At 33.4% G+C, this 16785-nt stretch overlaps 1 protein-coding gene across 1 annotated transcript; it reads left to right on the top strand.

Moving 5' to 3' along the window:
• The first annotated feature begins 463 nt into the window (after positions 1 to 463).
• LOC132295851 (protein FAR1-RELATED SEQUENCE 5-like) lies at positions 464 to 3125 on the top strand. Its single transcript, XM_059794123.1, has 5 exons — positions 464 to 1880; positions 2223 to 2533; positions 2768 to 2839; positions 2924 to 2983; positions 3084 to 3125. Exons 1-5 carry the CDS (start codon positions 464 to 466, stop codon positions 3123 to 3125), a joined length of 1902 nt encoding a protein of 633 aa, XP_059650106.1.
• The last annotated feature ends 13660 nt before the right edge of the window (positions 3126 to 16785 follow it).

Here is a 16785-nt window from a genome sequence, read left to right as displayed (position 1 = left end):
TAAATGTGTGATGAGTGGGCTGAACATCACATATTTAACTGTAAAATATAAAAAATCAAAATTTAAGCTACATGAAATAAAAGGAATTTCAACTTGCTTATATGAGCATTATTGACAGACAAATTGATTTTATATTGGGTTATGTTTTAGCTTCTATGTATTCTTCTTTTTATTTATATACATAATTTTTCATCTCAGCTATGATTTTTCCTCTTTTTATAATGTGATTTCAAATAAGATGTTGAATGGAAATCTTAATAATACATTATATCACGTCCTGATTCACATTATAATCATTGATAAAAAATAATTAACAAAATTTGTTAATAGACATCTTTAAAATTAGAATTACAATTTTCTTTCTCATTATTTTAATTTGAACCTCATATGACACATTGAGGTTGCTTTAATTGAAGAATGTTTTAACATTATTATAGTTTTGATCTTATGTCATATAGCCCTAATGGAAAAATCATCATGCACGAATGAAAAAATCATTGATGTTGACAATGATAACAACCCTTATGTCACACATCAAAGTGATGATAATTTTGATCTAAAAGTTGGAATGCTGGTATATAGTGAGGAAGAAGCTTACAATCTCTACAATGGGCATGCTATAAACAAAGGGTTTAGTATGCGGAAAGGCAAAGTTCGGAGGTATGAAGGCACAGGTGGTTTGCGACAACGCATCTTTTTGTGTTCATGTGAAGGATTTAAAGAAGATAGTTCACCTTTTGAAGATAAAAAGTTTGAAGGAATGCTAACTAGGATTGGTTGCAAAGCTCGTGTTGTATTTAATGTGGAAAATGGTGTTTGGGAATTGGTTAAATTCATTTCTGAACATAACCATGCACTTGCAAAGCCTGAGCAAAGACACTTGTTGAGGTCAGGGCGAAAGATGTCTAGCACTAGTGCCGCTGTCTTGAGTTCCATGTTCAAAGCCGGTATAAGAGCAACCAAGGCATACTCATACTTGTCTAAAGAAGCTGGTGGAGTTCAAAATGTTGGGTTCACAGAATGTGATTGTCACAACTTTTTACAATCCAAAAAATCAAAATCAATAGAAGTAGGGGATGCTCAAACTCTTATTAATTATTTCAAGTCCAAGCAATCAGAAAATCCAATGTTCTTTTATACAGTTCAAGTGAGTGATCAAAATCGAATGACTAATTTTTTTTGGAGAGATGGTTCCTCCAAATTAGATTATCAATATTTTGGAGATGTCATGATATTTGATACCACCTACCGCACAAATAAATACAATATGATTTGTGCCCCTTTTGTTGGAGTAAATCATCATTGGAAGAATGTACTATTCGGTTGTGCTTTTTTATTGAATAAAACCACAGCTTCTTTTATGTGGTTATTTGAAGCATTTCTAGAGGCTATGGGAAATAAGGCTCCTAGAACAATTTTTACCGACCAAGATGGTGTAATGGAAAATGCTATACGTAAGGTGTTACCCAACACACGACATCGTCTATGTACATGGCATATCTTGAAAAATGCGGCCCAAAACATTTCTACTTTGTTTGTAAATCCAAGGTTCAAGGAGAAGTTCAACAAGCTTTTTTATGGTTGTGAAACTGAGGGAGAGTTCGAGTCCACCCTAGGGAAGTTAAATGAAGAACATGACATTGTAGGAAATAAATGGTTGAGTAAATTGTATGACATTCATGAGAAATGGTGCCCAACTTTCAGTTGTGATACATTCTCGGCCGATATTACATCAACACAAAGAAGTGAGAGTACAAATAATATATTTCAACATGTTGCTTGCAAGACCATGACTCTTACTGAATTTGTGAAGCATTACGATGAAAGTGCAAGCCGAATGCGTGAAATTGAAGTGAGTGATGATTTTTCATTTGTTAGAGGTATGCCTCCCATGCTTATACCTAATAATGGTACTTTAATACATGCAGCTCGGGTGTATACACATACCATTTTTAGAATGTTTCAAAGTGAGTTCTTAACCGCAGTAAATGAAGAGGTTATACGGGTTGATTCTGTTGGGCCACTTGTCATTTATACTTTAAAAAAAATGGGTTGTCACCGAGAGCATATGGTAGAATTTCATTATTCTAATTTCATTGTTCGGTGTAGTTGTAAAATGTTTGAATCTTTGGGCTTGTTGTGTCGACATAGTTTAAGGATATTAAATCTTAATGCCATCCAAAAAATTCCAAGTAAAAATATATTGAAGAGGTGAGCAAAAGGTGTAAAGGAAGGGATTATCATTGATGAGTATCGTGAGCCATCGCAGAAGGCGGTATCATCATCAAAGACAGTATTCTTGAACAAGCTCATATACAAAGCTTTTAGCGTTGTGAGTTTAAGTGCATATGATGAGGAAACATTTGCAATTACTAATAGCCATCTAGACCAAATTGTGCAAGAAGTTAGAAAGATTAAATCAAGGAATGTGATGAATAGTTGTGATTCTAATAGAGTTGATGTTGTGAATGAAGTAAATGACTCAATTGGTGAAAAGGTGGTGTTGGATCCTCTACGTATGAGGCCAAAAGGGGTAACATATGATAGGCTTAAGGGCTGCTTGGAGAAGCAAAAAAAAAAAAAGGCAAAAAAAAATGGCAACAAATTTCGTAAGAGCAGATATTTCACACATCCTTGCCTACTCTCAACAAATGAGTTCTAACTCCCACAATAAGGTACAATATAACACAAAGTGTATGTGTAGTCATGTAGAGATTATCTTATAGTAATTATTTATTTATTAGGTCTATTACAATTTGTCATACAGGTTTTTGGATATCATAACAGCCCTTTTGGAAACTTTCAACAAATACACTCTTTTATGCTAAATTGGAGTCAGGTAAAAAAAAAATTTTAAACTTAATTGTGTGCTTCAGTTGGACATAAAAATCTACACACATCATTTTCATATATGTATTTGTAGGTGTCATACAACAATGTTATACAGAATCAAGCAAGCCATAATTTTGATAACATTAATCAGGTATGAACTTTTCACATTCATTTTAGGCGTGAATAAATGTTTTAATTGTCCTTTATATTCTAACTTTTATGTCTTTTAATCAAATTTGTTATTTTTATAGCTGTCAAGAAATGATGCCATGGAAAATAGTGGGAATTCCTAAGAGCTATATGAGCATTTGCTCTATTCCTTTTGGCTTGATAATTCTATCCTTGTGGTTTTCTTGATGAAAAAAAGTTCATTTTGCTTTTTTAGTTATGCTGCTCAATGTTTTTGCTCTTAGCTACGCTGCTCAATAGTCCATAGATTCATAGACTTTGTTTTTGTAATGGAAGATGAATCCCCATTTTGATGTACAAGATTCTTATTGATATAAATTATAGCTACCATGAAAATGTTATTTTTTATTTTTTATTTTTTTTATTATTATTTTTAATTATGCAGCATTTTTTCTTTTTTCTTGTTTTGAGGATTTTCTTTTCCATTCCAAAAGTGTTTGTGCATGCACAAATGTGTAAGAGTGTAATTATGAAACCTTCAAGGAGGTGGAAGATTCAAATGATAGCTCCATGGACATTCAACAAAAACCTGGATAGGTTACAAAGCCAAAGTTTTGCTTTTCAAACACTGTTATGAGCATGCTCTGGGCTAAATTTCTCTTAATACTAGTACATCTTCAAGCTAATGCTTAAATCTAGGTGCTATGGAGTTTGGCAGGCTGGGGATAGGGAGTGGTATATGTGTGAATATATATATTTGTTTTTTTTCTTTTCTTCAAAGCATAAGTATTGTCTCCGTATTGAAATGCCTTGTTGAATTGTTGTTTGGATTGAGAAAGTAAAGATCCTCAAATACTCCTTCATAGTTGTACGCTAAGCCCAGTTTGTTATACATTTTCTTTCTTTAAAAAAATTTATGCACTTGCTACTCAGTATCATCAAAAAGAAAAGTGTTCATCAAGTTGCCTACTCAATACTTGATTATTTTTTGTATCGCATATCATTCAAAACAACAAAAGAGGAGTGGCAATATATCTTCTTCCTTATTTCCTATCATCTCTTAATGTAGAGGAAAACATTACACGAGAGGCCATTCATGCATTTCTTGTTGCAATAAGAAAGAAAAATCGAATTACATTATTCATAACCTTAGTTATTTGAGGAAGATATTATTAGATGGTCAAAGAACAATACAATAGCATCCCTTTTGTGTTCTTGCCTAGAACCCAAGGCTTCAAAGCCACACCAGTATGGCAATTGTGAGTGGTTTCTTATTATTGGAGGAAGGTGAGATTTTAAACCCTGAGCACACCATAGAATTAGCCATTGCAGGTGATAAGTATTCTGGATTTGCATTGCAAGTAATTTCATCCCACAACTTGCCATTGGACTATTATGGTGTAAGCCTGGGCAATTTTCTTCATCAACAAATATGATTCAAGGATTTAATACAACCATAGAATTAAACACAAACCCAGAATAAATATTCTAACCAAACTATAGATTTTGAGATTTGAGGAGTGATTTAAGAACAGAGTAGGTTACATAATTGGCTTATACCAAAATTGAGGGTTTAAAGACTTCAAAAATACTTGTCAAAAGAGAATTGTATGTCATACAAAAAAAAAAAAAAAATACTGAGTATTACCATTCTAAAAAGAAAATAATAATAATTACTAAGAATTCTAGGAGAAAGTAAACTGTATACTCATCAGTGAAGAACAAGAAGTACAACCACCTATCTCAAAAAGGTTTTCTGTAGAGGAATGAAGCCAAAAGAAGAAAGATTTCTAAAGAGAGAAAGGTAGCCAAAAGAAAGACAATTCTAGAGAGAGAAAGCAAGCCAGAAGAAAGACAATTCTAGAGGGAGAAAGCAAGACAGACTGAACCATCGGTGTTTCCACCCGTTTCCTAAACTGTCCGATCCCAAACTACAACCCGTAGTCACTTCCACTACACGAACACTGCCAATGAAAAATATGTCATCAATGGGGATTTCTGTACTAGAAACTTATAGGGGAAATGCATTAAACGGAAGGGGTAATGGCTGCAGACGAACTGGTGTATGCATAAAGGGGAGGGGAATAGAGAGAATGACTCCGGTGAGAGATGATTGGGATTTTTTTATGAGAAAGGAAAGAAGAAAAGGGGATGAAATGTTGAGGAGAGATTTTAGGCGTTGGTTGATTTTGTCTCAAAATAGATTCTTGGAATTAATTAATTTTGAATTCAAAATTTAAACTTAGAAAGAGAATTTTATCCAAGCGGGAAATGAAATCAGAAAGAGGGAAAACGAGATCAGAAAGAGAGATAACGTCTTTCTCTCCATTAAATTCTTTGTCTATGCTGACATGGCAAGTTATATAAAAATCTGACATGACAACTTATGTAAAGAGCTCATATAAGTTGATTATATAGCCTAGTCCACCAAATAAGCTATCTGACCTGGTGGACTAGGACCATGCAATAACTTCTCAACATGAACCTGCTTGGCGATATATATTCAGTATACATATAGACTTAGAGAAGTGATAGGAGTGTATATAAGATTTTTTAGGCAAGTGTGTATATATAGACTTTTTAAGTGCTGAGATACCCCTTGATTCTAGAGCCACGAGTGATCAAGTCCGAGCACAGATCCGAGGGATACCAGACAATTCATATGTAAACAAGCAGGAATATAAAAGAGAATTAAAGAAATAAATAATAAGCTGAAAAGAATTCTAAATATGAAAATCCTCAAAAATTATAAATTAATATAATTTAAACTTTCCAATATCCGTACAACTCGGGAATCCATCTAGTGGACCCCTAATGAAAGAACAGTACTGAAACAATATCCAAAACTAACACATGAAAAGTAATCCTACGTAACCGGAGGAGTGAGTGTCTGTATTTGCCCAGCACGATCAAGCTCTAAGTCTGGAACTGACGAACACCTGAAAAATGAGAGTGGGTCAGGCCCACATGCAAGTTCTATCCTACTACAATCCATACAGAACCCGATACGCAGATATATCCTAGATAGCTTAACACTAACTAAATTAGTCCATATATGTATAAATATACACTATAGGACGATCACTAGCCCACAGTTCTGTCTTAGCCTAAGTAAAAGGTAACATGCAAATCACACGTAATGTGGTCATGTATACCTAGACTTACCAGGGTACATCATTAGGTCCAATTATCCATCTTAGGCGATATACGCACCCTAACCATGATCCTGAGACTCAAGCTCATATCACGGTACCATAAGTATATATATAAATCCTTCCTAATACAGAAAATAAAACAAACATCCAGTATGTTGTACAACTATTTTAATTGACAAGACATAAATCCATGTAGGATTTAACTGTTTTAGTTAATCCATTCCGTATGTATGAATAGGTAGGAATTATCTTTTTGATCTAATCCATTCCTAATATGCCACCGTCCCATACCGGTGCATATAATGCATATGATCCATAAATGATGCAACACTCATTTGAACATCAAATGCATCCAGAAACAATCATAATAGAAGCCAGATATATGGAAGGTCCTTTTATGTATCCAATACATTATTGTGATCATATAACCTCCATTTAAACTGCTAGAGTAAATATAAACAATTTAAATCATCCATATCCATATAATTGATAGAACAGAAATTATAATAGTTCATCAATTAACATCCATAGCATGATATAATGATAATCAGAATTATAAACTGAGCCCATTATACTAGAATGCCAAAACACTTTCATACTAGTACATTTAATTTGCTAAAACAAACCTAGCAATTAAAACTTCCTCCATCATTGACAGAATGCATATTAATATTTAAATTTCATGACGTCCATTACTGTAGCATAAACCAATAATCCTGAGTCTTTAACACATTCTAGACATCATTTACAAACCCCCAAATAATTTTCAGAACCACACTTTAGCCTTTGCAGTCTGAAAACTTCCAAAAATACCCCCGTAGGGGTGTTCCAGCAAGGGAGCCGGCTCTCCCTCATGGAGAGCTGGCTCTCTCACCTAGGGAGCTGGCTCACTCCATTAGGGAGCCGGTTCTCTCCCTGAGAGCCGTGATTTGCTCCTCCTGTTCGTCTTCTTTGTTTCCGGCGAAGTTCAAATCATCTATTCCAATTTTTTTAAAAAGTTTCTAGGGTTCAATCCAAGTCTATAAATTCTAGAAACTCATCTAATCTCAGTACGACTTGCTTACCAAAAATTTAAAACATAATCTGTAACAGTTTATGCGCTAAGACAATTTCAGTTAAGCAAAACATACAACAATTTACAGTCTGATTTAATATGCATAACCAACCATTTTAAAAGTCTAGTTTAATTCCTGGAGACTATATAGCATGCACAGAACACAGGTTTAAAGGAAGGAGTTAGAATAAAACTTGCCTTCGATTTCAGTTTTGAAACCTTAAACCACCGTCTCTGAGTTTTTTAACAGATTTTCGACTGCCGTTCAACACCTCCGTTGCTCGTGGTTTAATCCAGAAACAAGCCCTTCCTTCCTCCTTTAGCCTCCCTTGTTATCTCTCAAGACCCTCATTGTTTGCCCCTCAAGACCCTCTCTGTTTTCCCCTTAAATCACTATTACGTGAATAAGGTTTTTCCAACCCTAGCAGACGTAAACAAGAATATATATAGGCGTCTAAACCTAATTCTAATTCCAACTTAATTATAAGTCGGCTACTTCATCCGTAAAAATCCTAAATTAAAGACATTAAATTTAAACAACGAAAACAATTATTAACCTAATATTCGATTAAACAAATAAAGAAATAACGCACACAATGTATACATTGCCACATAAGCATAACATTAATGAAAACAAAGAATTAAAACAAATAACTCAATTAAATAAAATAATTAACTAAAACAAATAACTCAATTAAATAAAACAATTAACAAATAATTTAATTAAATAAAAACAATTGACAAATAGGCAAATAAGCAAAGAATTCAATTAATCAAACAAAATTGCAATAAAATAATTAATTAAAACAAATAACTCAATTAAATAAAAAAATTATATTTAATTAAATAAAAACAATTGACAAATAGGCAAATAAGCAAAGAATTCAATTAATCAAACAAAATTGCAATAAAATCATTAATTAAAATATCGAGACTATCCTTTTAAAATTAAGGGTATTATAAGTGCAAAATTAGAAAGTGAAGTGTCACAAAACATCAAAGCACAATAACACGTGAATCAACGTGATGTCAGGGAAAAATGTCAGCCCAAGAATTGCAGTCGAATATGTTTAAGTAGAGATATCTCATCAATTGTAGTATTTAAGTACTTTTCTAATTTGATCGGCTATAAAGCTATGGAAAAAATTTGTCATCATTGTCCTCTCACTGAAAACTGTCCAATTAGGGATAAATTGTTGAATTGGCAAATGGGTTAAAATTGTATTTATCTCACTTTATCTCATATATGTAATTTATACATATTTCTGTATTTGATTTTCAATTTTCAATTTCCCTCGAAAAGAAAAGTTGACCTCCTCCCCCAAAACTCTGTAATATATACTGAATCTGAAATATTAAATAGGAAATCTCTCTCTGAAATTTGAAATATCAAAACATAACCTCATCCAAGATCATTGGTAACAATCTAGACAAGGCAACCAAGAGAGTTTTCTTACACATAAACATAAAGATTTTCAAGAAGAAGTCGAGAAGATTATCCGGCGAAGAAGCAAACCAAATCATATTATTCGGTGAAGAACTAGAGCAAGTTAGATTATCTGGCAAAGAAGCTGAACTGAGGATGTACAAATAAGTAAAAGGATCTCCGTGTTCAAAGAAGGTCCGTTCTGAAACAAACAAAATGAGATCTAGTTGGAAAAATCACCATACATTCTGGCAAGAAGTTAAAATTTCCGAGAAGGAGAGATTCCCCCCAAAAAAATTCCGACAGTCCGCGAGAAGTTGAAGCTCCGATCATTATAAGCATTAGGTTTTTTTTTTTGAATTTCTTATAACTTTATTCATAATGATATATCAAATTTATCTTATATGACGGTAATCCAGTGGTGATTATTGGTAATCAAAAAATTTTAAAGCTGGATTCATCACCTATTTTTTCTAACAGCATATAGATCAATTTATTATGCTCACAACTTATTTAAACATGTATAATGTATGAATTGTATATTGCATCAACATATTTTCCTAACACGTTAAAAAAATTAACTTCTATAACTCAATTTCACAATTCTTAAATTAATAATAAGAATCACAAATACTTTCAATATATATGTAGGAAGATTTGCATATTCCATTACCTACTTTTTGTAACAACATACAATACAAAAGTTAGAGAGATCAAATTATTATTATCACAACTTTCTTTTTACATATATCATGTATGAATTGCATATAATATCAACATATTTTCCTAACACGTTAAAAAAAGGGTTAAGTGTAAAAAATCCCCCTTTACTATCGATATAGTGCAAAATGGTCCCTGTGTGGTAAAAAAATCCCCCTATACTATCAATTTGGTGCAAATAGGTCCCTGTGTGGTAAAAAATGATGATAATACCCTCACTTCAATTGAATAAATTAATAATTATAAATGCAAACAATGTAAAATGACCTTTTTATCCACTTATCCAAAAATAAATAAATAAAAAAAAATTTATGGGAGAAGGTACTCTGTAATTTGATTTCTGCTGATAAGTGTTCAAATGTGACGCATTTTAGCACCTAAGTTAGGATATTTTAGTCCATTCATCTATCTTACTTTCATGTCTTAATACTCATTTGCGTTTTTGCCTATTTCAGGTCAATAAAGTTGAAATGGGCTAAAAAGAGCCATTTAATTCAATTTTAGAGCTAAGGAGCAAAGTTGGAAAGAAGTCAAGAAAACTGCATCAGAGGAACTTCAATCAATCGAAGTAAATCCCAATCGATCGAAGATGTCTACAATTGATCGAAATGAGGTGGTGTTAATTCAGCATTGTAGATATGGCCCAGAAGATATTTTTGATGACACGTCAGTTTTAACCAATCGAAGTAAGTGTCCGATCGATCGAAGTTCCCTTCAATCAATCGAAGTAGCTGCTGACAGTGAGCTGTTTAATTCCCGAGCGCGCCAGACTCTACCTAACTTGTGTAGCTGTTAATTTCCTCCAATCATAGGCTGTATTTCTGACTTAGTGCCTACTCAAAGAGGCTTGTAATAGATTAATTGAACCAACTTTTCTAGAGGTGACACAATTAGATATTTTACCAATTATAGAAATAGTTTTCTCTCTAGAACTAGGGTTTTAGGAAGAAAGCAAGGATGAAGATGATGACGCCAACCTGCAAGCTAGCCCTTGAGGGTTCCGTGACCATTGCAATGAGTGGCTAAATCCTTCTCTTAGGACTTGAGATAGCTCCTAGGCTTGCTTTCTAAACCTAGCTTTTGTACATTTTTGGGGATTTTAGTTGTAATTGATGTTTTGACCATGAATAAATATAGATCTTGTAATTTTTACATGGTTTGTATGGATTAATGCTTTCAATCAATCATTTACTTCTATCCATATGTCTATGTATGTAATACCCCTCAATTCTAGAGCCACGGATGATCAAGTCCGAGCACAGATCCTAGGGATACCAGATAATTAATATGTAAATGAACACAGATTATAAAAAAAATAATAATAATAAATTAAATTAAATTAAATTAAGAAATAAATAATAAAGGCTGAAAAGAATTTTAATTATTAAATCCTCGAAAGTTATAGATTAATATAATCCAAACTTCCCAAAACCTTCAATACGTACAACTCAGGAATTCATCTAGTGGACTCCTAATAAAATCCCAATATAAAGTAAAGTACGGAAATAAAACCCAAAACTAAATCATGAAAGGAAATCTTACATCGTCGGAAGAGTGAATGACTGTCTCTGCTCAGCCCGAACAAGCTCTAAGACTGGAACTGTCCGATACCTGAAAAATGATAGTGGGTCAGGCCCATGAACAAGTTCTATTCTAACTACAATCCAAACAGAGACCCGATACGCAGATACATCCTAAATAACTCAACAATATCTATCTAGTCCATACATATATATATCCATACTAAGGGACTCTCACTAGACTATAAAGGGGGTCTCAACCTGAATAGAAGACAACATACAAAATGCACTAGAGGTGGGCATGAGTACCTAGACCTAACAGAGTACACCTCAACCATCATAGCCAGCTATGCATCCCAATGCATATACGTTCCCTAACCATCGATTCTAAGACTCAAGCTCAAATCGTGGTACCATAATCATATATTTAAAATCCATCCAAAACCAGAGTATGTCATTTAATTGTTTATCGATCTGACATAAAGTACAAGTAACAACTAATCCAGTTAGTCACTCAACTTATTCAGTTAATCTGACTTAAATACAAATAACAAATAATTCAGTTAGTCACTCAACTTATTCAGTTGATCTGACTTAAATATAAGTACATAGGACTTAATTTTATAATCCATTCCCTTATTCCAGAGTAGGTAGGATTTAGCGTTTTGAGCTAAACCATCCCTAGTATGCCACCGTCCCATACCGGTGCATACAATCCATAACATCCATGTAATTGACAAAACATAATTTAATGGTTCATCAATTAACATTCAGAATAACATCCATGTAATTGACAATTTAAATAATTTAATTTAAACTTCAATTAATCCACAACACAGTCCAATAATTGACAAAATAGTAATCAATAGAGCGTCATTTAAAATTCAGGGAATGATATAATATAAATCAGATAACCAACTAAGCATATTATATTCATTTATACTTAGGTATAATCGTACAAATCCAATTAACTTGCTAGAACAATAACAAGTAAGTAAATATTCCACATCCACTGACAGCATGTAAATAAATAATTAAATTTCATGATGTCTAGTAATATTAGCATATTAGCATATACTAACTGTTTTAGGATTTTAACAAGTTGATTTAAATCATTTAAAACCCCCCTTAAAACCCAGAATTCTATTTCAGCCCCTAAAGTTCCAAAAACCACTAAAAATACACTTACTGGTATATTTAAACAAGAGAGCTGGCTCTCCCAAAGAGGGAGCCGGCTCTCCCCCTCATGGAGCAGGCTCTACCTCACAGAGAGCCGTGAACTGATCCGGTTGTCTCCTTCGCCTCCGATGACATTACAGAACCCTCTGTAATGTCTAATACAGTTCATAGGGTTCAATTTATGTCCCAAAATTACTCAGAAAACATCTAAACTCTAGTATGCATCATTAACAGAAATTTAGAACACATTTGAAAATAATTTATACGAAGAAACAGATTAAATTTACAACACATATACAGATTAATTCTGATTTAATAAGCATACAAGATTAATTTAATGTCCGATTAAAATCCTAGAGATCATCTAGGCATGCACAGAACACAGGTCAAGGGGAGAGAGTAAGAATAAAACTTGCCTCTGATTTTAGTTTTGAAATCTCGGAGTTGTCTTCCTAGTTTTTCTGGTAATCATTCACTGCTCTAACTCCTCTGTTTTCTCTCAGACCTCTCTGTATCTCGTTGCCTCCACAGTTACGTGATTAGGGTTCTAAAACCCTTGACAGACTTATACAAGTATATATATATGTTTATACTAAACCTAATTCTTATAATACGAGGAAACGGAAAAGAAAAAAAAATAAAAATAAATAAATAAATATATATATATATATATATATATATATATATATATATATATATCAGTCGGCATAAAGTGACCTCCCAACTACATATAAAAAACCCTAAAACTGTACAACATAATAACGGTTAATAATACTAATTTAATTATTAATAGAAATAAATAATTAAACGAACCTTATATAGATATATATCCATTCATATATGTATAACCATCTATGGGTATTAACTGTACCCATTAATCTCCTATCCAAGCCCAATTCTGTAAAGTAAAATAAATATGTAATTTAAACAATTAATTTAAAAATCCACATAAGCATATAGGTTCAATTAGCAAATAAATCAATTTAAACATATAAAAAAAGTCCACATAAACATATAATGAAATTAAAACAAATAATGAAATTAGACAATTAAACAATTAGGCAAATAATCAAATTAATAAATAAAAATGCAATAAAATGATAAATTAAAATACCGAGACTATCCTTTTAAAATTAGGGGTATTACATTCTTCCCCCTTAACAAAAAGGAATTCCGTCCCCGGAATTCGTTCTTACCTTTTTTCAATATTTTAGGAAACTGCGAGCGAATAACATCATCCCGTTCCTAAGTAGATTCAGCCTCATTGTGGTGACTCCACTGAACACGCACTAAAGGGATAACTTTATTATAAAAAATTTGATCCTGACGGTCGACAATACGACACGGTGGCTCCAAATATATTACATCCGGTTGCAACTCAATCTTTCTAACATTGATATGCTGATACCGATACTCATCTCGTAGAAATTCCCGCAATATGGAAACTTGGAACACATTATACACACGATCCAAATGATCCGGATGTGCCAACCGATAAGTTACAGCTCCAACTCGATCCGTAATCATGAATGAACTGACAAACCTTGGTGACAACTTCACTTTCTTCCCAAAGTGCATTACTCCTTTCATAGGAGACACTTTGAGGAGAACTTGATCCCCAACTTGAAACTCCAATGCACGAGTACGACAATCTGCGTAACTCTTCTGCCTACTCTGGGCAGTGCGCATGCGATCCCTAATAAGAGCAATCTTCTTTGAAGTATCCTTAATGAATTCAAGACCCAAAAATCTGCTCTCGCCAACCTCTATCCAACAAACAGGAGATCGACACGGTCGGCCGTACAATGCCTCAAATGGTGCCATACCAATAGTCTTTTGGAAACTATTATTATATGCAAACTCTATAAGTGGCAAATAATCCTCCCAGTGGCCCTTGAAGTCAAAAACACACGAACGGAGCATATCCTCCATGATCTGATTAACCCTCTCCGTCTGTCTATCAGTTTGAGGATGATAAGCAGTGCTAAAATGGAACTTTTGTACCCAAAGCCTACAGAAAACTCTTCCAGAATCCTGACACAAAGCTCGAATCCCTATCCGATATAATAGATAATGGAATGAAGTCTCGCTACTTGCTCCGAAGTGAAATCAGTGCGAATCGGTAAGAAATAAGCTGATTTAGTCAACCTATCAACGATGACCCAAATGGAATTGTGATCCTTAAAAGAATTTGGCAATCTCTCCACAAAATCCATAGAATTGCTCTCCCACTTCCACTCTGGTATAGGTAGTGACTGTAGAGATCCTGACGGCCTCTGATGATCAATCTTGACCATCTGACAAGTACTACATCGAGAGACAAAAATAGCAACGTCCTTCTTCATACCTGCCTACCAAAACTACCGTTTCATATTGTAATACCCCTAGTTTTCAAAAGGATAAAATGGGAATTTAATTTTGATTTTTATTGCATTTTTATTTAATTATGTGACTTATGTGTTTTGGTTTCTTAATTGATTAATGGTGAATTTATTTTATTATTTGTTTAATTGATTAAGGGTGTATTTATTTTAGTTTAATGGTTTAATTGAATTTGTTTTAATTTAATTGTTATTTGATTAGTGATGTTTTAATTGATGTGTATTTGGTAGCTTATATTTGGTAGATTATATTTGGTAGCTTATACAATTTGTTTGTGTCATAGGGTTTTATTGTTTTATGTAATTGTGGTCGCCGACTTGTATTTTTATCTGGGGTTTAGAATTAGGGTTTCGTGGAAGCCTATATATATACTGTATAATCCAACTTAGGGTTTAGCCATATATATATATATGATTGGTTGTGTCTGTAAGGGTTTTAGAACCCTTTTCCCCGTAACTGGAAGTAGAGAGAAAATATAGAGGGTTTAAGGGGAAAACCTAGAGGGATACTGGGAGAGCCAATTAGGCTTTCAGCTATGGATTAAAGGTGTACCACGGAGGAAGAAAGATGTTGATTGTGAGATAGAACTGGAGCAGTAGGAGGGTTGTCGGTAGTCGTCAGTTTGTCGGAGAACTTAGAGACGGCGTTGAAAGGTTTCAAACCAAAACTTAAAGGCAAGTTTCATTCTATCTCCATCTTGTAAACTTGTGTTCTGTGCATTCTATATAGTCGTCAAGAAGTTAATTAAACTTTAAAATGGAATTTTGATGCATGTTAACAGACTTTAAACTGTTCGTATGTTTAGTTGAACTGAAATTGTGTTTCTAGCATAAACTATTTTGTTCAGTTTTAAATTTTTGTCAAGCAATGCTTATTGATATTTGAGGAGTCTTTAGAATGGTTGGGACTTAATTGAACCCTAAGAACTTTAAAAAAAAAAAAAAAAAAACCTCTGGAGCAGAAGGTTGAACTTCGCCGGAATGAAGAAGATAAACAGAGGAAGCCTAAACTGTTTCGATTATGGTTTATGTTTTTGTCAATTAATTCATACTAGAATTGGAGAAGTTTCTAGGATTTTTAAAACTTAAATTAAACCTTAAAAATCTTTAACAAAAGTGGGACAAAGGACTGAAACTTTGCCAAAAGTGAATAAGGCAAACAAAGGAAGCGGAGAAGGAAAAACAGAGGCTGGGTGAGTGGAGGCGGTTCCACCCTTCAATGGAGGTGGCTCCATTGAAGTGGAGCTGGCTCCACAAGGTGTTAAGGCGGCTCCAAGGTGGGTGGAGCCGGCTCAACCTAAAATTGGAGCCGGCTCTACCTTTTGTAATTGCCCAGAAATTATTTTTGAGTAATTTTCTAAGTCCAGGGGCTTAAATGGAATTTCTGGAAAATGTTGTGGGGTTTTAAATGTTTAAAATTAACTTGTTAAAGCCTTAAAATAGTTGGTTTATGCTAGGGTGCTAATCCTAAGGGACATCATGAAACATAAACAAATAATAGGCATATTGTCAAGAAAGGAAGGAGGAAGGTGTAAATCGCTAGTTTGTTTTAACAACTTAAACGGACTGGTGTTAAATTATTTCTGGGATGTTATATAAATGATATATATAATTTAGTGAAGGCCAGAAAGGTTAGTTTAGGATGTGGTTATAGACATCATGAACATTAGGTACTAAATTGCGTGCTGTCAGGAGTTGAGGAAGTTCCCCTTGTTGGTTGTGTTTTAACCAATTTAAATGGATTAGTATAAAACACTGTTGGGATTTCATATAATGTGCAGTTTAGACGTCTGAGTGTCATTATACCATGCACAGGTTTTATAATTGGGGATTAAATGGACGTCATGGGATTTAAAAATTAATTTACATGCCTTCAAAGATTGATAATGTTTTAAATGCTAGTCTTCATTTTAGCAATGTAAATGAACTAGTATGGAAGAATTGGTGGGGAATTCTAATATAATGTTGCTCAGTTTATAATTCTAATAATCATTATAACATGCTATGGATGTTAATTGCTAAACTGTATTAAATTTCTGTTCTGTTAATTATATGAAAATGGATGGTGTAAATTGTTTATTATTATTTTAACAATTTAAAAAGAGGATCTATGATTCATGATAGGATCTTGATACTATCTGATTTCTATTATGCCGGTTTCTGGATATACTTGATGTTCATTTGAATGTGCAACATTTGTGGATCATATGCATTATATGCACTGGTATGGGACGGTGGCATATCAGAGATTGATTAGATCAAAAAGCTAAGTCCTACCTCTTCATACGTAAGGAATGGATTAACTAAAACAGTTAAATCCTACATGGATGCATGTCCTGTCAACTAAAACAGTTGAACGACATAACGGATGTTTGCTCTATATTTTTCT

Source organism: Cornus florida, unplaced genomic scaffold (assembly GCF_030987335.1).
Source record: "Cornus florida cultivar Cherokee Brave unplaced genomic scaffold, ASM3098733v1 CherokeeBrave_3.0.0_Hap2_Chr02, whole genome shotgun sequence".
In the NCBI taxonomy this organism is placed as follows: domain Eukaryota; kingdom Viridiplantae; phylum Streptophyta; class Magnoliopsida; order Cornales; family Cornaceae; genus Cornus; species Cornus florida.
This window is presented reverse-complemented; position numbering and strand designations above follow the sequence as displayed.